A 22,255-nucleotide genomic window follows, 5' to 3' on the forward strand; every position below is an offset into this window, starting at 1 on the left:
GACTGATTATTTGTATAATTTTGTGTTAAAAAGCACAATCTGACTTTATTTATGGCGTCCAAAGCCTCCCAGATGCATTTTGCCCTCATTTTAGTCAAAGGAGCCGAGGAGGCCTGGGGAATAGGTTTGATAGGTCAGCGGTTGCCTTCTAGAAACCCAGTCCATCACACTCGTTCCAAGATGGCGTCATCCACGTTGTCATCGAGGAACAATGGAAGTCAGCCAGAATGGACTAATGGGAAAAAAAAAAAAACATTGATCGTTACATTGTGTTGTTGAAAAATGTAATATTCTATGTTTAAAAAAATCGGAAGAAAGTGAGCATTTTTATGTAACCCACGAGCACTTTTTAAAAAAATTAAAAATAGCATTATTTTATCACTTTTTCGGCAAAAAACAAGGACTGCTTTAAGCATTTAATGCTTTTTTTACGAGCATTATCGGTAAGAGCCTATCAGTTTCCACTGGGCGGCATTCCCATATAAGAAGGACGGGGGAGGTTGTCCAAAATATTGGAGAAAACCTCAGAGGTGCCAAGATCTTGTTTTGTGGGCGTGGCTTGAAAGTTTTTTCACCCTTAGGAAGTACGAATTCTAAAGCAACATATTTTCTCCTGTCATATTTTATTCGGCCAAGAGAAAATGAGGGTGAATACCCTAAAGGGTACCGCAAAGCTCACGTTATGGGCCTTTTGAAGCTGAGCACCCTGAGAGGTACCAAAACCGCTTTTTAACCCCTAAAAGGTACGACGAGCACCCCAATTCTTTTTATATGGGAGTCCATCCCCGCCCCCTCCCCCTCTCCCCCGGTTTACCAGTATCTTTATCTTTTGATAAACTGACGGAATTGTCAAAGGTAGTGCATTCAATATGCATGCACTGAGTAAGCTGAGAATGCGTTACGCCTTCTTTCTTCTTCTTTTTTTTCTTTAACTATAAATTACAGGGTGTGAATAAATCATAATGAGCTTGTTTTCCTAAGAAGATGAGCATCTCAAGCGGAACTCAAAGTCAAACCGGAAGTCAATTTACATTGAAGGTCCTCAGGCTCTTCGATCAGCGGAAGGTATTTGACCGGAAGTAGACAGTAGGGCTTTTTGTTTCAGCGGTAATTCCCATTGCAATCGGCAGCCATTGCATTTTCCTGCACTTTTCTTTTGTCCAGCGCACCATTTTGACACCTATATTTCCGTTATTTTACTCAGACTGAGAGATTTGTCAACACACGGCAATAAAGACCTTTCATATTTCCGCGTGATCTATGGCCGATCGCCGTCGGCGAAGGCCACGACGGCTCGAACGAAGCTCGGCGAAAGATTCCGAAGTTCCGGCAAATTTCAACTCGTGGACTGTAGTAAAATTACGACAAGAATTGAGGAGACGAGGTTTTTCTACGACAGGCTTGAAGAAAGAATTGGTAACTTGAGTTATACGGCTTTTAGTTATTTCTACTTGTCATCTTTAGAACTGGTCGCCATTATAGCCTCATTTAACTTAAGATATTCAAAATAATTCGTTCCGCTTCCGCTGTAGGTTGCTCGGTTGGAGCATTCAGATTTAGGATCTCCCAACGAAATGCCCGAAGAATCAACCAATAGGTAAGGAATTGTAGTTCTCTTCGTCATTTAGGGCTGTCTTATCTATGTGATTTTACGTTTGGTCTGCAAGGTAACTTTCATATATGCATGTCAAGCGAGACAGTTCGATTTCATAAGTTGTGCTTACGTGTTCAAACTTTAGTGAACCTTATGATAGGGAAATTAAGCTTACAGTGAGATTTTTTTCGATGTCGAAATCAGAGATTGCTTGGTTATTTGTATTAAAAAGGGAATTTTAACTTACATTGAATAGATTTGTTTCATTTCGTGATTATCAATTTTTATCAAAACTCGAAAATCGGTGAAGTTACTGTTAAAGCAATGCAAGTACTGTAGTTATACATCGTATACTGTGGTGAGTCATGAGGTTCGTGACTGCCACGTGTCTAAGTTTACAGTTTTTATTGTGTTGAAACTTCCTATGAAGCAGCGGTATAAGTTGATTACCCTTCCTTTACTGGACGAAAGATCGTCTTGTGTTGTGAGCTTTTGTTCGAATCGTAAATTGCATATGCCAGGGCATATGTCAAGTGCACATGGAGCTGTAAAGGCAAGGATACTCCTATCCGATCAGAAATCAGTTCCCCCAGGGGGGTAGGATAAGTTTTAAAATTTTGATGGGGTGTGCAGCACATTTCTAGAAACCCTTACCCTATTTCTATGTGTCTTTTCATATTTCTGCGAAAAAAAAAAAAATTAATTCGGTTAAATCTTCGATTTTCTGTGCTTTGACAAAATCTCGAAAATAGCTTCAAAACGCTGCCATTTTGTTTCACAACCAAGTTTGAGGAGAATGGGTCCAGCGGCTATTGTGACATCTACACCGGAAGATTGAATATCTCACGTCGTCTCCTTTCCTTCAGGATGGTGTAATACACGTTTGAAAAGTGCACAGAAATTATGAGTTCCAGAAGTGCTATTGGCTGTTACAGCAATATCCCAGATTTAAAGAAAGATATAGTGTACAATTTACTGGTGATGATCTGTCAATGGTACAATAAAGACGTAAACGATAGGTTGAGTTTGTTAAACCGAAACAAGCAAACTGAGTCTGTGAGAACCATTTAAGAACTCTCACTGGAATTTGTTCCACGGACTTCCAAACACTATTTTAAAAAGTTTCTGTTTAAATTCAACCAGCAATTTGTAGAAATGCTATCGACAACCTATATTGTTCAATCCCATAGTATTTATAACATAGCTGCAAAGTTGTGTGATCATCAGTCAAGAAGCATTGCAACCGATATACTGAATGATACGTAAATAGGTCGCAGCTGTACGCCGCCAACCCACATGCACTTATTTCTCTTTCAATTTACTTGTAGATAAGAGTCAAAGATTAGCGATTGTATTCACAATAAAAGTATGTTGTCAATTTCATTCACACTCATCTTATCAGTCCTTCCTTTGAAATTGTACCACATTTAGGGACTTAGTCATATAGGAAGGTAATTTGACAAGTTACTGTTCTATCTATTTGTTTAAAGCAAGTTTAAATAAATTGCTGTATGTTTCCTTTGTGTGTATCTTCAGAATTATGATCAATCGGGAACAAACAGCAGTGACATGCAATGCAGACGGCTAAGTGTTTGGAGTGTTTACTTTAACTTTTAACACACTTTCTTGTCAAAACTATTTTATTCCAGTGGTTATGTGGAGTTATGACTTAAAACGTGTGACAATGTGAAATCGGTAATTGTATGAAATGTTTCCTTCCGCCTTGCTTCCTGCAGCTTCAAAAATACAGGTCCAAACAATTCTACGATTTTCAATTGATCAAAGCCATTGTTTTGGTTAAACTCTCTGTAAACACAGTCAAAGTATGGGCCAGGCCAATTCTTAAATAGAACTGAATCAACTTAACTTACTTACTTAATCCTCTTCGTGTTTTGAAACACATAAGGCCTCGGCCAAAGTGCGCCATTGGCTTCTGTCGGGTGTTTGTCGTTCCAGGTGACCCCATGTCCAGCTGTTCTCCTTCATCTCTTTCTTCACTGTCCTCCTCCATGTTTCTTTTGGTCTGCCTCTCTTTCTACAGCCATCAGGGGTCCACCTGAGAGCAACTCTTGGTAGTGCTGCTGGTGGCATGCGCAGCACATGACCAATCCATCAAAACAAGCTTTAAATCCATTGAGTTGATGGACCAAACGTTAAATAGAAGCTCACTTCTGCAAAAGGATCAAAGTTTAGAATAAAGAGCCACTCAAAGAAGAGGCTACAAGAGCACCTACATGCGGAGGTCATTAAGTCTCAAAAACTGCAACACTTGTGTCTCTCTTATAAACATGAAGCATTCCAGAAAGTAAAACACAAACTGGATTTAATAGAACAACCATACCTTGATGAAATACATTCTCGCTAAGGACAAATGTAAATGATCTATAGGCACGCATGGGAATCTTTTGTTTGTAGGTGACAAAATTACCATCCAACTGACGCAAAGGAGTCCTTGAGTTTTCTTTCCTGCTTTTTGTTTGCCTGCTCCTCCAATTCGCATTTCCATTCCTAAATATATACAAGCAGCTTGTCCATAAAGAAGTCTTCCCTTCCATCCCTTGAAATATTGCAAATTGCTCTCAAAGCCCTAAGCAGTGAGTTCACAGTTATGGAATGTGCTCAATCAAAGTTTATTTCAGAGTCTTCCGAATCGAAACCTAACTCTAACTCCAGTGATGAAAAATTTATTCTAACATGGCTCCTAGGCTTTTAGGACAAACTTCTTTATTTGCTGGTTTTTTTTTTTTTTTTTTTTGTATGTATCCAAGTCTCGTTTGGGAATTGTGAGACAAAAGAAACTTTAAAAAAATTGCAAATTTGACCCGAAAGCCTTGGATCCATGCTAGAATATTGATATATCGAACATGGCTTATTGAAAAGGCTTGACACCCGTAGGAAGCTGTATACAACGTACAGTGTACAGCTGTAATTAAGCCCAGCCGAGGTTTATATTAAATGAAATTTTATGGCATCTTCATTGTGGAGTAAGGGCAATCAAATGCAGCCTTAGAATTGTTGTTAATTTTACTTCTTTTTAATTTATTTGCAGTTTGCAGCAAAAATCCTCTGTGAAGACTGGGGAAGCAAGATACAGAGACCCAATGAAACAAGGTAACTATGCAAACATAAGTTAGGTCATGCAGTCACTTGTAAACACTCCAACATTCACTTTCTTAGCTTTGAGAAAACAAGTGACTTACATGTACCATACGTGTACATTTTACAACTCTGTAGACTTTTAAATCTTTTTTTAGCCTTTCCTTGCATTAGACTTTTATATATTTATATAATCCTTTGTCCTTTTGTTGTACAATGTGTTTTTCTCCAACAGTTGAAAGTGATCATGTGATGAACAATCAAACTGCACCTTCTGATGGAATCAGTGATGTTTTGACGTCCGATGAAGAGATGCGGAAACAGAGAAAACTTGACCAGAAAAAAAGACATGGAATAGTCCTTTGGCGACGTCCCATTGTAACCTTGACATACTTTTCTTTTGAAATGGGAATTCTTTTACATGATTATAAAGAAAGGTAAATGATGCTCATTCGGGCAAAATATGTTTCTTGCCTTTGCTTTTTTATGGAGATGGAATTAACCCGGTTTGGGATTTGTATTGTTTGAATTGTTTGTAATTTTCAGAATATTGAAACATAAGAAGACTGTGACATCTCTACTGCTGATCTCAATATTAACCACTCTTGCTTATAACTTGGAGGGAGCACATCAAGAGGTAATTCCATTTACAGTGTACAAGGTGTCATTGGCATTGAACCTTGATAATTTATGTAGTGTATTTAACTAAATGGAAAATAATGTACATATTTTACTTTCAGGCTGATCCTTGAGTGAATTGTTTTTTTGCTACCTGCACTTATGCATGCAAAGAAAGTTGTGTTCAATAGCCCAGGGCTACTAGAGGATTTTCCCTTTGTGTTAGTCAGGGCTTCTGATAGGTCACGGAAAAAAGTTAAATGTTGCGGGATCTTCAGAGACAAATTCGTGGAAAAAACTGCCAATTTTGCAGGAAATTCACAGAGATTTTTGAGGCAAATTTCGCTGAAAAGCGATTGCTAAAAAATGGCCGATTTCATGAATTTTCAGTTTTAATCCAAGAGTACCTGGTAGTTTTTGGTTGTTCACTCATTGCAGTGACAAAGTTTCACAATAAATTTGCAAGTTTATGGCAAGTAAACAGCCACAACAGCCAAGATATAGACTACGAGTAGTCCCTCTTTTGCTTTAGTCCATCGTGCGTGACACGAAAGAAAACTGCAAGAAAAAAATGGCCACGCGAAATCCTGGAGGCAAGCAGCGCATACTCCTCGCCCCCAGGATTTTGCGTGGTCATTTTTTTCCCACTGTTTTCTTTTGCGTCATGCACAACAGTCTAAGCAAAAGAGGGACTACTCGTTGTCTAGCCAAGATAAGTTTCAAATATGTTGTAGCAACATCGATGTATTTGGTACGATTTCTAGTGAATTTTGCGTTATTTTGCGTGTTTTTGTGAACTTTGTGGGATAATTCGCAGATTTACATGAAATTCATGGCTCCACGACCGTGCAAATTATCAGAAGCCCTGGTTAGTGGATTCTGACCAACATTTACTTGCTTGAAGGGCAAGCCAGAAAATTGTTGCTCTTTTCAGTCGGCTCATTAGTAGTTTTTATTACTGGTACATGCTAGGGTTGCAACAATACAATTTCTCATGATACAATACATATCTCGATACAAGTGCCACACCACGATACATGATACGATATATCATTACATGCAACTGACAGCTGCGAAGAACGGACAAACCATGGGTGCACAAGACTGTGTCAGCTGACAACTTATTGGAACTGTGCATGCTTTTGTGCCACCATCTTGAAAGATACAGTGTACGTGACCAGAAGCACGCAAAGCAATACAAAGCAAAGATGGAACTTTTTTCCCTTTCCCAGGTCCCTTTTTTTAATAAATAGCTCGGAAATGACTTGGACTTGGGTAAGGAGTTGTAAGAGTTAGTCATTTCTGAATGTTGAATTTTTTGTTCATGAAGAATCACAATATCATGATATTGTGATATCTTGTCATAATATCAATATTCCTATTGTGACAAAAAATATCTTGATTCACCAAAGCATCGGTGTATCGTTGCAGCACTAGTACATGTATGATGTACACTGATCATTAAGTGCTGTGATGATCATTGTGGACTACATAGATCTACAGTACTAGTAAGAGCGTCTGACTGATAACACCTGAAAAGCAGACAATGGATTCGGAGGCTTCCCATTCAACCATAAAATCTGAAACTTTCAAAACTGGTGCAAATGGTCTAGAAATTTCCTTGACAAATTGTCAAATTTCTGAAACATGGACCATTCAACTGGAAATTTTGAGAGGAGAATCAAATGGAATGGAAATTCCTGGTCCAAAATTTGGGTTTACACACATACCTTGCAAAACTGTTCTCTTTTCCAAAAATGCCAGAAAAATAATTTACTACTGGAAATTTGCAGAAATTCAAATGAGACTGTTTCATCAAATGGAAAGCACCCAGTACTTTCCTTCTGGGCAAGGGAGTGACCAGAAACTGTCCAATTTTTTCTCATGTAAAATTGGAAAGAGTCACCTGGGTGAGAATGAGTTCTGATTTTCAATCCTGTAATCCAGTTAGCTGTTAGACTCTACTTATTCAAATTCGATTAATGAAATTCCCTGTTATTTGTATTTTGAACTCAATATTGTTTCTCTTGGATTTGCCCTTCAGTCATTTACTATTGGCTATTTCGAGCTCCCGCAATTTCAAAGGACTATTTTTCATCTCCCCTGAGATTTCAAAATAGCAGGGTTGAACTGTGCAATGTTGTTATGACTTAAGATACATGTATCTGCCATATCTTTGAGAACCAAAATGTAGGGGTTGAGGATGGTACAGTTTTAATACTTGCAAAATAATGTTACTTGAAAATGATCCATAAGGATTATGGTTAATTTACAGGGGGCTTATGTTAACACTTTCACATTAACTTGGACTTAGCACTGTACATAAATTGTTTGCAGTCCCTCAGCCAGCTGAAATCTGTGTTGTTTTGGTGGGCATACTGGGTTGGCCTTGGGATTCTCTCATCTGTTGGACTTGGCACTGGACTCCATACCTTTCTTCTGTATTTGGTAAGTGCTTGCTAATTTTAAATTATATTCATTAGCACTGTACATATGTACACATATTCAGGGCTGTCAGTAAGTTTTGAGTCAACAGTAGCCCAATACATGTATGATCTTCACACCCGTAACAAACTTGTTACATTTTTAGTGAATTGAATCAACTATTGTCCAGTTCACCCATAGCATCAAGGGCCTGTCAAATACACTCAACCATAGCAGGTGTTACAGGTTACAACCCTCATTGACAGCCCTGCATATCCACTGAGCATTGTTAATATTTATTTTCAGTTATTTGGCTTCCATTATTTTGCATTTTTGGTATTGTCTTGCTGCTCATAATTTACATATTAACTTCTCTTTGTCAAACTTTATATGAAGATTATAAACTGTACCATGTTCAAATTAAACTTACATGTAAGCAACTCATGACGATGGAGGGAGACACATCAAGAACATGTCTTGCCATTACTGCTGTGTGGTTTCTTAGAACATTATCTTGTTTTTTGTTGCTATGAAACTTAATCTACATGTACATGATTGTATAATTATGTAGGTGTGGCAACTTTGTAATCTACCTGTAAAAATGTGTTCAGATGGACAGACAGTCAGGTATACAACATGCAGGTCATTATGGTAGGCCTCCTGGCTTGGTCTGGACATATTTTTGCCATCTACATTTAGAATTCATACTAATATTTTCTTCCTGCAGCTGAAATTGTGGTGATCAAAATAATTAATAGTCAACTTGTAAAAGTGACATTGTTTCTGGTTCTTTGTTTAGTCATTGTTATAATTACCTTTCCAGGGACCTCACATTGCATCTGTGACTCTAGCTGCTTGGGAATGTGACAGTTTGGACTTCCCTGAACCACCTTACCCTGATGAGTAAGTTTATAATCTTTCTGTGGAGACCTCATGGTTAGTGCACTCACCTCCAGATCAAGCTGTCTGGGTTTGAACCTTGGCTGGGGACATTGGGTTACGTTCTTGGGCAAGACCTTCTACTCTCACAGTGCCTCTTTCCACCCAGGTGTATATGGGTGTACTGGTGAACTTAATGCTGAGATGTAACCCTGCAGTGGACTACATTTAGAATCCCATCCAGGGACAGTAGAAATACGCTATTATTGGGGTGCCCATATTAAAAAGGGGCCCTTTAAATAAGAAAGTGACTAACTGAACTTTTGTTCAGGCAGAATAATATGACCATATAGTGAGGTGGCGGTATTAGCAGGGTGGCTGTAAGGTGGCGTCCCACTGTACTAAGGATCTAAAGGCACAAAGATTTGGATGGTATTAGTATGCACTCATGTGAAATTGTTGCCCCCCAGTATCCAGTGTCCTGATGATGATCACACCTCCACAGTACCGGTAAACATGTTGACGATTATGAGTAAAGTTAGGATAGAGGCTTTTATGTGGGTAAGTCATCAATAATTATTGAAAATATAATCAATCATGGCAAAGTTTGAAACAAGCTTTTTGAAATTGATGTTTTGACAAAAATGCTGCTAAAAACAATTTTTTAGAAGTTGTTCAATTTCCATACTTACGAAACAAGGGTCAGTGCTTTCTCAACAAACTCTGTCCAACCTAAGCAGCACAATTTATATACTGAATAAGCAGTTGGACAAACTGCTTCATTGTACTTTCAAATCCTGTATCAATTGATGAATACTAACAAGGCTTTTATTTAACACATTTTGTAAAGTTTCCAGCAAAGTTATTGTGCAGTTGATTGAATTGTTTTCAATGCACTTCATGCATGCATCAGTTGACAGTTATTTGAAAAAAAAAGTCTGTCTGTATGTTTTTGATTGTCTAATTGGAAATGTATGCACGCCTTTTAAGAACTATTTTACAAGGGTAAGTCACAATGTCAACACAAGAAATAGATTTTCCTCGATCGAACTGCCGAAAATGAACTTGGAGTTTGGCCGTCGGAGTTTTTCGTTTTTAGGGGCTTCAATTTTTAACAGTTTACCGGCGGACATATAAGAACTCTGAACTCTAGGGTTTTATTTAGGCAAAAGGCAACGAACATTTTTATTTGTAATTTTTAATCGTGAGTTTTTATATGTTTCCCAATGTACTAGTTTTGCCTTTTTAACTTTTTACCTTTTTAAAATTTTTAAATTTTTAAATCTTACAGGACCCCTTTGATAACAGTACTTTATAGTACTGATGGGTTAATCCTGTCTAAAGATTCGTTTATTATTATTATTATTATTATTATTATTATTATTGTTATTATTATTATTATTACAGTGCTATAACATTGTCCATTTAGGGTGCAGGCACAGCCATTGGAGAACTCCCTCCTTATTTCATGGCAAGAGCAGGTAACAAGTGACAATGTCTAATATACATTTAAAAAAATACATGTGCAGTGTACATCAAAAAATGTGTGATGAAAAATTTGTGATTGACAAATTTCAGCTTCTTCAATCCTTCAGTGCCAACGTTTCCACCAGTTGGCATGTTTAGCCATCAACGTTAAGGTGTGCCCCTCCCCCCCCATTCCCCACCCCCACCCCAACCCCTGTATAACAAATTCTAACAACACAAGCTACTCAGGCAGACAAGTAATCACTGACAGCGAAGTTACCATCACTTCCAATCTAATGAAAATTCCACTTCAAGAATCTTCATATTGATTTCTACAATCATGTATTTTCTTCAGCACGATTGTCTGGAACTGACCCAGATGATGAGGAGCTTGAAGAAGTTGAAGAATTGGAGAGGCTAACCTCTCTCGCCGATCAGAGTTTATGGACTAGACTTAAGAAAATGGTTCTTGAGTTAGTAGAGCGAGTAGGATTCTTTGGCATACTTGTGTGTGCCTCGGTGAGTAAAATTAGTTGACATGATTGTATTTTGTGTCACTCAGTAGTACCATGAACCATGTGATTGTATCAACTGATACTCAACTACATGTAAATGCCAGTTATGTATGATATGACTGGTCAAAATTCAAAATAATATTCAAAATCAGAGACCTGTGAAATATAATTGACATACATTGCACTGTTCCAGAAAATATCCTTACTCCCCCCACAGAAAGAATTGGAATTTCAACGGTGTGCGGGGTGATGGGAGTTCTGAAAAACCAAAAAAATTTAAAGAAATGTGTGAAGATTTATTGGAATTTCAGAGGGGTGTGATGGGGGGGACTCTTAGAAAAAGTCTCCTCCTTGGGGGAGATATGGATATTTTCTGGAACTGCAGATTACACGTTTTTCCACCTCTTGTTCCCGTCTCTTCATTATTGTCCCAAAAACCTGTGCATTTTCAGTCAACAGTGACCAAACACCCAGTGTTCTGAACAAAATCAAAAACTGGAAACAAAACTGCCAGTGTAAAGAGGCGGTATGCAATGAGAATAGACTTTCATGCAAAATGCACCACAGCAGTCTTTAGCACCTGGAGTTGACAGCAAGAGGAAGTAAAAATTTAATCGTAACATAACCCCTGCCTTGTTAGCCTCTTCCAGGCGTTCAGTTAGTTGGGGCGCGCTGTTTTTTTGCGCTGCGCCCCAAGGAACCGAACGCCTGGGATAGACTACTGCCTTGTTGAAACTTGAACCATGATATGGACACCAAATCGCAATCCCAAGGTTCTTGTACATCATGACCTCACAGCAGTCGCATAATTTTGTAGTCCTTTAATTTCACCTTACTTTGACTTCCATCCTGCCCGATAATAGTGTTTTAAATAACACAGCAGAGTCTGTTTCTGTTTCTTTTCATGTTTTCAGTTGAACATCCAGTCAGTTTCTGTAAAATGTTTGTCTTGTTTCTAAGTTGTTTACTGTTCGGAGTGTTCTTGAACTGATCAAGAATTGAGCCTTAGAATTATTTCCTCCTTTCACAGGTTCCAAACCCTCTGTTTGATTTAGCTGGTATCACCTGTGGCCATTGCCTTGTTCCTTTCTGGACGTTTTTTGGAGCGACACTCATCGGCAAGGCTGTTATAAAGATGCATCTCCAGGTAGAAGGAACTGTACTTTCATTACTTAAAATTTTCGGTCGTTAAAATTTCGGGCGTTTTATTTTAGACGGTTAATTTTCGGACGCTTATCTCGTTTCGGACAAATTTGGGACAAAATTTTTGGACACTGTGATGAAACATAGCTAAAAGCAAATTTACGCCTACAAAACACGAATTACACTTGAACAACATCTGTGAAAATGATAGTTTTACTGAACCCTCAAGGTTTTACGATAGCCTGACGAGAAAATAGCACATAATTCTATCAAGCCGTTACATATCTCAAGCAATGTCCCGACTAGAGTTCGCGCTATAAAGGAAACTAAGAGCTTTGGAGCTACTTTAAAATTTTATAATGTACTGTAAATATTTGGGACCCTAAAAAATTTCGGACGGTTTTATTTTTGGACACTTTTTTTGTTCGAAATTGAAATCGTCCGAAATTTTTTGCAATTAATGTACCACTACATGTAAATCGTAATGTCTGAATTACTTGTTTACTTTGATGCTGGATACATGTAGTTTATTTCCTACTTGATTTTGTGAACACAGTGAGCCTGAGTGTCCTCGGAAATGGCATTTTTTCATTATTTAACTGCCTTGCTTTCTGTTATTAAAGTTTTGGAAGTTCCTTAAATAAAATGGGAAGGCGTGCTATTTATGATACTGGTTTAGTTTTTGTTATTGTGTTTGACGTATGACCTTTTTTTTTTTCAGAAAACATTTGTTATCCTAGCATTTAGCAAGCATTATGTAGAGGCAGTTTTATCTTATGTTGGGTGAGTTATACCACTGGGTTTTTTTTTCTTGTACTTGTAATGTTTGTTGAAGGGGCGACTGACAGAGTCGTATTTAACTGTTAGTCAGTACTTTTTCAAAACATAAGTTGTACTAGCTTTTTTTTTCGGTTAACTTTTCTCATTTCAGTACAATACCATAAACTGCCGTTTATATGCCCTGGGCTTACACAACTTCGTAAGGGGTTTTGGATGGGCTTATAAACATAGGAGTTTACATGTATATCCGGGGACGGGGGCGCTTATAAGCGGGGGAGCTACAGCGGTGTTGATCGAAATACGTTTTTCGTTTACTTTCTTTTTCAGTACTTATTTTACTTCTCTCTTGTAGGGACATCCCAACCGTTGGTCCCTATATTCAGAAACCTTTTAAGATAGCATTGGAAAAGCAAAAGGAGAAATTGCATCGGAAACCAGGACAAGGCGCCACTACTACCTCGGTAAGTGGAGGCTATGACGAATTCACCTGAAACGCCAGACTGTTAAGGGTAATTTTGGAAGCTGTAGTGGACTCATGGTTATCGCACGGGACTCCGGATCGAGCGGTCTGGGTTCCAGCCCTGGCGGGAACATTGTGTTGTTTTCTTGGGCAAGATACTTTTATCATTCTCGTCCCCAGAGCCGCCTTCCCTCATATCCGGAGGGGCCTGGGCACGAAGTAAAATTGGCTTTGGAGACACATGACCTGATTGACTGGACTCTCCCTTATTCAACGCTGTATTCGCTTCACACTACTAAAATTAAGATAAGCTTTAGCAAGATAGCATTTAACATTTTAAGCTTAGGAATTGCGTGACTGATCCTGTAATTCGTTTCTTTCTTTCCTCTTTTACAGGAACCAAATATTCTCGCCTGGATATTTGAGAAGCTTGTGATCGCCATGATCATCTACTTCCTGCTGTCAATCATCAACTCTATGGCCCAGGCCTACGCTAAACGTCTGGACGAGAGAAAGAGAGAGTCGCATAAGCCTGGCAAGGGCGAATAACTTTGACCCAACAATTTTCTATCGGAAGCTCTTAGTCTGTACTGACTGGTAATTTGCACTGGATAATTTCAATATTGCACCCTGCGGGTAAATATTTCGAGTTAATAGGCAGTGAGGACACAAGCGAAATCGGAAAGGTCTGGACCGCATTTATACAAGATTTCATCTTGGACTACTGAGGTACACGCGGCTTTGAACAAACGTTGGAAACGTTGCAGGGGCAATTTCGCCCGTGATCGGGCTTTGATATAGAGTGGATTTGTCGTTGGTGGAAAGCAAATGTACACTGTAGTAGAGCTTTTCTAGAGTGCTCTGCATCGCTGTGAAAAGAAACAAACGACAGAAAAACAGGACAAGTTTATACAACGGCTATATTTAAAAAGAAAACCTTTTCTCTGGGCTAGTTAGATAATCCTATTACATTATATACGTTTCGCCGGTAAAAGTAAATATAAAACGTCAAGGTAAAAAGCTGTTAAAATTATAAGTCTTAACGTTTTTGATCTGTTTGATCATCTCGGATGATCAAACAGATCGAAAACCTATTACATTGTATACGAGATTTCAGAGGTAAACAGCGAAGTGTGACACACTCGTGAAGGAAACCGTGATTCATACAGTGCATTAATTGCGGCGCGTTTGCGTTTCTCGCTTTACTTGGAATCTCCCGTTATCTACTCCTCCCCTGTGAGTTTCCAGGGTCTCTCCTTTTTCCCGCCAAAGACCCCTACATACGTGCGTTGGTTGGTTGTGTATATTGCTGTGTGTTTTTCCTCGCGTTAGTGTGGACGGAGTCCTAATGTAGCTTATTTTCTTGTAATATTCTCGACCATGTTGTAGTAGAATTCGTTTTTAATTATCATTCTAATTTCTAAGTCGCACGCACTTCTAGTGTCCTTGTCTCAGAAGTACCGTCGAACAAAATCAACAATTATACTCCGAGCTGACTATCAACCAATAAAAATAGGATTACTTCATTTGATTACTAACTTTGTATGCACTATTTATTAAAACAAACCTGTCCCCTCCCTAGTGGGGCTGTTAAGGAGCAACGTAAGTAAGCACTAAAGCAAGTAGTACTGTCAAATTTTTGGGAATCGGGTTGGCTGGCGGAATTTAAAACCAAAAGATCGAGCTTTAGTTTTCGAAAATCGCAGTGAACCTGAGATTGTGAGGAAACTTTAATTTATCCTTTAGCTTCCAGTTATTTTCGTTTGGGAGTGCGAAAAAGAGGACTCGGGTACACAAAGAACCAGTTTGTCGGCAGAATATATCACGGACCATCATGCCCTTGCATTTACCAAGAAAAAAAGAAAGCATTTCTAAAACTGTTTGCTTTCAGATTTATATCTGTTCTATTTTACCCATATGGCCGGGTCATTGACTCTTCACTACCTTTTATCCTCTCTTGCTTGCAGTTGATTCATTTTTCGTTTCCATAAACTGTTGATCAAAATAAATTCATAGAGAAAATTAAAGGTTGTCACAGTGATAAGTCTCGAAAAAAAATCGGGAAAAAAATCCATTGTCTAAAACAATGTGGGTTATTTTTTCTTCCCATATTATGCAAGTTCTTAACATCTTGCAACAAAATTTTAAAATTTACTTCTTCATGTAAGGCGTTTTAAACAAGTACAGTAAAGGTTGTGTACCTGTTTTTGATTGGAAGCTTTTTATTGTGTCCCTCGTGTCAAACACGAAGTTATCATGAATAAACCTTAATATGCAAGACATTTTTGCTCCCAAGAATTTGTGACGTATTAGTCCGTGAAGATTGTATCCATATTCATGAGAAGTAACAAGCTTCGCTGTCCTCGTGTGTTGGCCGGCGTGTGTGAAGACATGGCCGTGTTCTTGTTAAAGACGAATTTGACTGTGAAGAACACAGAACCGAGGGTTGAAAACTTCCACAACGAAAGGAGAAATGATCTTTTGCTGACCAAGCTTTGGCTGCTAAATGGTGAGTACCTGAACATTGTGTACTAAATTCAATTTAAGAATGTTGTCGTCGACCGTGTGAACTCGCCAGAGTTGAGAGTTGCTTCGCTCTGAGTATCATTTTCGTAGCTTCTGAAGCCATTTCTGTCTTATGCTTTGGAGTTGAATATAGCTTGGAAAATCAAGTTTTTTTATAGGGAGATTTTTGCTCTTTTTGCATGAAGACTGAGCGTCAAATTTTCAGGTTTACGTCACACTTGCCGATGAAAGCAGGCACTTTTCACTAGAATTCAAGTTGTCACTGACATGAATTCATGTAAATATAGTGACCAGCTCCATGAATTAGATAATTCGCCAAGCTAATGTGCCCTTTCAGGATTTGTAAAATGTTTCTTTACCGCTTGCAAGACTTTTCGTACTGCGTTTAAAAGTTAAGTTCTTCCCAGCTATCATTCTTTGACTTTAGGAGATTTTTAGTTGACAATCTGTCATGTCAGTTAATCGTGTCTAACGTTTTCATTTGTTTATTTTTCTTCAGAGAGAATCAAACGCCATGTGTGCAAGTACACAAACAAGGAGAATAAATCAATGGATCATAAAGCGCGGAAGACGGAAGAGGACAATTACAGATAAGCCGACACTATAACGTTTAAATAAAATACTTTCGATAGCAATGGTAGCTGTTTTTCAATATTCGCGCCTTTTCGATGTTTAAAATTTACATTGAAACAAATGTTGGCTTTACGCTCATATCGAACGTTCACTAGTTTCAGTGCTATATTACCCCACTAAATTTAATGGTTTAATATCGGTTATTTGGGCGAAGAAAATCACTGAACAGAATTTGAAACGAAACTTAGAGGGGCACCCGACGAAAGCAGCTTTAAAACTTTAAACTTGGAACTTGAAAATAAAAAGCTTTGCCATTATCATTTTGTCTCGTTTATCGTTTTTGAAATGCTGATATGTTGTTTTGGATTCTTAAGTAAGCTATATATTGAAACGGCCGACAATTTAAGAGAATATAATGCCATTCGTGGATAATTGCTTTGCTCTTTTCCAAAATCACGTCGGTGCTGTTGTTTGAATAAGCCAATACAGGTATAGAATTTTGGTTTGGATTACTCAGCTTCACATTGAAACAGCAGACAGTTTTAGAAAGTATTTCACTCGCCGATAATTCACATATTTTGCCAAAATCAAAACGGTGCTGTTTCAGTTGAATTGTTAAACAGATCTGGAACTAAAATCAATTTTCTAGCTTCATCGCGTGTTTCTTAGCAGTTGTTGATCGCTCGCTCGCTCGCTTTTGAGTTAAAACTCAGTTGTATTTAACGTTTGGGTGCCCCTGATTATCGCTTTTTCTGTAGAATTTATTCAGTATTGTTGTAATAGTGAGGTGGAACTTTAGTTGTATTGCAGAACAAACGAAAGCAACCAGTTAGAAGCATATGTTTTTTCGTCAGTTACAAGTTTCGTTTGGTATGGCCACAAATTTTCAAACCAATTGTCTCTGAGAGATCAAATTATGATTTACTATTCATCGATTTGCCGTTTTCATATTATGTTGCATTTAATTTGGCGCAAAATTTGAAACCAATTGTCTTGAATACGTCAAAATAAATGATTTAGCGTGTAATGATTTATTGCTTATCAAGCCTGTACAGTTTGTAGACCAAATCGTCGACAGATTTAATCATTTTCGTCTTGCTACTTCGTTTGGCCAGGATAATATTAATTTTCTCACACGCAGAAACGGTTTCTTGTTAATTTTTCTTGAAAATTTTGATTTTCGTAAACTTAAGTTCCACCTCGTTCGCTCATTAGTTTTTGCGGAAGTATTTGTTTTGTAAAAACAAAGTTTAATCTGAACTGGAGCTTTCTTAGTTTTTTTGTGGACAGCCAGTTTTTCAAATTTCCTTTTATCAACTTTTACTGTAAATAAGTTTTGCTGTGAATATTTCCAGAATTAAAGATTGTTTAACTTTGATGTATTTGTTGGTTCTGCCATGAGGGTTATGCAAATGTTTGGCTGAAATTATTGCCATGGTAACCGCTGTTCAAAAATTTTTAATTTTCCCGCCAAAAAACTTAGAAAAAAATACGGGTGCTCAAAATACGCATGCGCCGTTTTTTTTTCATTTTTAGATATCTTTGATATAAAATTACCTTTATTTTTTATACATGCAATGTTGTTGTGATTTATTTACTTATCTTAAATAATATTCGCACTAATTAATTAAAGTAAATCAAAACAACAGTTTCATTTTATTTCCATTCTTTATTTTATCTATAATCATACTAAGTCTGAATAAAGTACATACAACAAAACAGTGTCAGTTTGCAATTTCATTTCTCTTTATTTTCTTCTTTGTTCTTAAATCAACAAGTACTTAAAATCAATTAAATTCTTCTTTATTTCCTTAATTAGTTAAGTAAAATTTAATTAAAAGGTGACAACAAAAAAATGTGCCCTCTATATACTAAGACTTTTGGCGGGAAAATTTAAAAAAATTTGCACAGCGTTTCCCCTGACAACAATTTTTGCAATCAAACAAAGAGGGCCTCTTTTAAAATATTCCCCGCTAAACAAAATGAACAGCATCTAGCACAGAAACTGGACGTACTTTCAAGTTTGCCAATTCTTCAAGTAAAATTTTTAAACAACAAACTCCGAAATGTCGTCCCACGAAAAAGTTTTAAACCAGTTTCGAATGCGAGATGCTGTATTAAAGCAAACACAAGTAACATACCAGGCTTTAAACTGTGAATTGTTTTCTCTTGAAAAATTCGCCGCGAAAATGAATAGTTTATTTGTTAATCTTTAACTCGATACGAAACTATTCAAGTGTTTTTGCACTATTTTGGCCATGCAATCATTTCAAATTTTTCTCGATTTCATGTTTCAAAACTGTTTAAAGCCAAGTATGTTACTGACTCTTATGATTAAGATAATGTCTAGTTCTAAGGGTGGGTTATTTCTTACAAGTGTTGTCTTGAACAAAATGAGAAATAGGAGTGCAAAATTTTCACGGCAGGCAAATAAAATATAGTCTGTTTTGAGATTACCACAAACAGTGCAACTGAAAGTTTCAAGTCTTTTTTTAATAAAGCAATCAGAAAGTACAATTATATTGAAGTTAATGTTGACATTTTAGAGAGGAAACACGAGCAAATGTAATCACATCTTTTTGCCAGAAGAATCAATCAACTTACGATCTTTTCACATTTTGAAGTGAAATAAATGGTTATAAAATGTTTGCGAATATTTCATTTACGTTATGTTGAAAATTACTGGCAAAATTTATGTAAAAAGCAAATCCCTCGTGTTCATTTGAAATTCTGAAAATTTGTTCAAACATCACAGTTATAAATTACATTGTTTTCTTGAAACATGGCAGCATTAATTTTGCGACTAAACATTTTATAAAATTTACACTTGAAATGTAAATGTACAAGCAAGTCAATATTTTCATAAACGTGAAAATTGTTCAGCTACTGAAGGAATCAAAAACAAAACGCGAAAATTTCCTCTCGCTTTGTATCGAGATTACCGCAGAAAACTTACTTGCATTACTTTAATCGCGTAGAAATTGCAATTACAATTACGAAAACGTCGACTTATTTCAGTGAACAATTGTTTGACCGATAAATAAAGAAAATAATCAGTGACAATTGTGCAAGAATTTGGTCAGTGTGTTCTCACAATTCAAATTCTTCGACGTCCTAGAGCAATAACATAAATTCGTTGCACATGTGAAATGTAAACAGCCTATGCTTTTAATCTTTTTCAGAAAGTTGAACATTTTCAGCCACCTGATCTGTAAACTAAATTCACTTGGAAATATCATAGAAAAAAAGTATTCTCTCCACTCGTGGTGTTTTGAGTTCATAGCAGACAGTTCACTTTGAAAAATGCTATATATTCAGTAAATCTCGCTATCTGAACCTCTCCACTGCTGTGTTTTAAATTATTGCAAAAAATTCTCACTGCAAGAACATTCTAAGCAAAGCTATCGATAACTGAATCAAGAAAGACGCCGTCCTTGTACAGAAAACACGTGACGAAGTTTTATTAACTCCATTTCTTTGTTTGAAAGTCTTGAAAATTTTGCCGTTATTCAATCTGTAGTATCTTCATTAAAATAATTTTGGAATTTGAAAGCAATATAATAGAATTAATTTGTAACATATGTAAAATGTCAGGTAATAATTTATGTCAAATAAATTAAAATTTTAATCATCGCTTCCAACTTGAACTGCCAAATTTGAGAAAAAAAGGCTTCGTGGAACCAGACATTATCTTTTCTTTACCAGAAATATATCTTAAACGTACGCATTTGAAAGGTTCAACGCAACACAAATTGAGAAAAAGAAACATAAGAAAAATTTGATGTTCAAAACAAATTGATTTTAAAACCCGTGAGAAAGATATCAGACAGTAACTCGCTCTTAGATCCTAATTACGAGATAATCTTTGTTTGCGTTTCAAAACAGCGTTCTCACTATATATTCAATTAACTTTGATTCACGGATTCAAAATAATTTCTCCAAAATACATGGTTAAGAAGTACTAATTTTCGAATGTTGCAACGAACACCTTTCAAACGCGTACAGTTTATAAAGATAATGTAACATTGAGCGATTAACTTTTGACATTCACATTCCGATAATGGATGAACCTCAAAATAAAATTAAGTTAACTATTAATTTAACACGTGAAAAAGTAACTTTTGCGCTCAAATCTTAAAAAAAAATACTCTTAAATTCCTCTTCTCTGACCATTTCTTTACTTTGAATTTGTCTCGTTTCAAATTGTTGAATTTCTTTGTAGCAGAATGTTTTAAATTACTGTCAACTTTTTCCACTTTTCAATAACCAGTATTAATTGGTGTCCCACATTGTTATTCCAAGCTATCAGTTTTTCACGCTCATTTAAATGAAGTTTCATCATCGTTGTCATCTTGTCTCTTTGACCAGGCGAAAATAATTTTGTCCAAGTATATAAACGTAAGTCATGTTACGAAAATGATAAATAAAATCGCTCAATGTTCCATTGTCTCCGATCAAAATGGTGGCCACTATATTCACATCTCGTTTTTGCCAATTTTGCTAAATTTTTGCAGGGTTTGATTTGACACTTCTCACTAAACTGACAATTGCGATCACTAGAGATACTCAAATCAACGTTTCTAGATAGAAACTTGGATAATCCGCGCAAGTTTTGGAAACTAGTCGCATTAAATAAAGCCACCTTTTAAATCGGAATATAATATTGTGAATTAAATCTTATCTTTACTATGCCTCCTCCAGTGCTTGTGAATTTTAAACTTTCCCTTTGTTCCTTCATCTTGTCGACCTTCCAAGTCCTCTTTCCCACTCTGTAAGAAAACAAGCAAAGACAATTGAACAAAACGTTCAACGGTACGTAGCAACTGAATATTGTCGATGTCCTTGCAATAATTTACGCTTACAGGACATTCAGAAGATAAGAATTCAAGAATTTTTCAAGAGGGAAGCATTGCAACCGAAAAAGCCTGAAAGTCGCGCGTTTAAAAACGTTTTGGTCAACGGTTATGTGGGGAACGCAACGAAAAACTGCTACCCTGCCTCTGCTACTTGCAAATTTTATAAATACGTGACAGGTTATTTTACCGTTTTTCAGATTTGTAAGAACGAATGGCTTAGCTTTGAAAACATTTGAATTGGGGCGACCACAGCAAGAATTAAGGGCGTGGCCGTCGTCTGTTCTTGCTTCACTAAAAAGAACATGAACTTCCCAACGTAACTAAATTACGGGGCACTTAAGTTTCCATGCAAGCAAGCGAACGGCGAGCGAAATTGTTTGTCGAAGGATTATGAGAACAATTCGCCGAAAGCGAAACAGGCAAAACGCGTGCTATTACGACTCTGACATGGCTTCGTCCTTGCTAATTTGTGTACTCACCATTCATTTCATGTTCCCAAAGATTTTGGGTTTCAATTGGCCTTCACTGCTGTTGAGGTTCCTTCGTTGGTTCAGGAGAAACGATGCCACGTCTTCACACATCAACGAACTGTTTGAAATGAAGCAAATTCTACATTTCTCATGAATATGGATTAAAAGATGGAACCAATAACTGCTAGCAAATACGTTACATTTTTGTTTGAAAATTCCTGCTTTGCACGTGGTAATTGTGATGTTTTTTCAAAAAGGAAGAGAGCCCCGTATCGGCGCGTTTGTGAGTAAAACCTTTGGAATAAACAATTTAAATACAGCAAAAGCGCACTTGTAGAAGCGTGAAGAATTTATAAGCATAAAAAGGTACAAGAAGCGCATTCCGGAAAAACCCCTCGTGATAATGGAAGCTAAGCAACGACGACGCGGATGCCGAGAGCGACGCCTAGCCAAAAAGGGATTTATACTGTACCAGCGAAATTCGCAATTGTCTAGATCTTTTCAGTACGCCAATAGCTCTAAAACCGTATTCTTATCATAATGATCATTTTGTGAAAAAAATAATTTTGGCATTCGCGCGCTGCGCAACGCTGTGGGAAATCAATGCAAACATACAGAAATCCGCCTCCATATTGGAGTTTAATCACAATACAATTTTCTGCTTTTCACATGTTGAGAAAGCTTTAGGGGATTTAGGCTTGGAGGTGCATGTCGGAAAGTGCGATTTGAGCTTTATTCGCCCTGTAAAAGATACCACTTTAAAACGGACAGATCAGTATGGGCTATGAAACTGTTCTCTGGAAAACGTGGGAAATGGCATTTTCGAGACCCTAAAATAAGAATTCCGGGGGACG

The 22,255-nt window shown here is 37.1% G+C and overlaps 2 protein-coding genes and 1 long non-coding RNA gene across 3 annotated transcripts in view; 2 read left to right on the plus strand and 1 right to left on the minus strand.

Moving 5' to 3' along the window:
- LOC149097048 (uncharacterized) overlaps window positions 1-22,255 on the minus strand; it is a 347,996-nt gene that overhangs the window by 207,619 nt on the left and 118,122 nt on the right. The window lies entirely within an intron of this gene.
- LOC110048466 (vacuole membrane protein 1-like) lies at window positions 1,106-14,514 on the plus strand. Its single transcript, XM_089279740.1, has 14 exons — window positions 1,106-1,416; window positions 1,533-1,597; window positions 4,644-4,705; window positions 4,926-5,127; window positions 5,237-5,327; window positions 7,646-7,756; window positions 8,556-8,635; window positions 9,082-9,172; window positions 10,041-10,092; window positions 10,434-10,597; window positions 11,624-11,740; window positions 12,458-12,519; window positions 12,869-12,977; window positions 13,373-14,514. Exons 1-14 carry the CDS (start codon window positions 1,261-1,263, stop codon window positions 13,523-13,525), a joined length of 1,515 nt encoding a protein of 504 aa, XP_089135866.1. The 5' UTR covers window positions 1,106-1,260; the 3' UTR covers window positions 13,526-14,514.
- Window positions 14,628-17,794, plus strand: LOC149097065 (uncharacterized). The gene is made up of 2 exons (XR_016204210.1): window positions 14,628-15,485; window positions 16,002-17,794. It is a non-coding gene; the product is annotated as an uncharacterized LOC149097065 (long non-coding RNA).

This window comes from Orbicella faveolata, unplaced genomic scaffold (assembly GCF_042242905.1).
Source record: "Orbicella faveolata isolate gen_17 unplaced genomic scaffold, um_ofav_v1 contig_47, whole genome shotgun sequence".
NCBI classification, from domain to species: Eukaryota; Metazoa; Cnidaria; class Anthozoa; order Scleractinia; family Merulinidae; genus Orbicella; species Orbicella faveolata.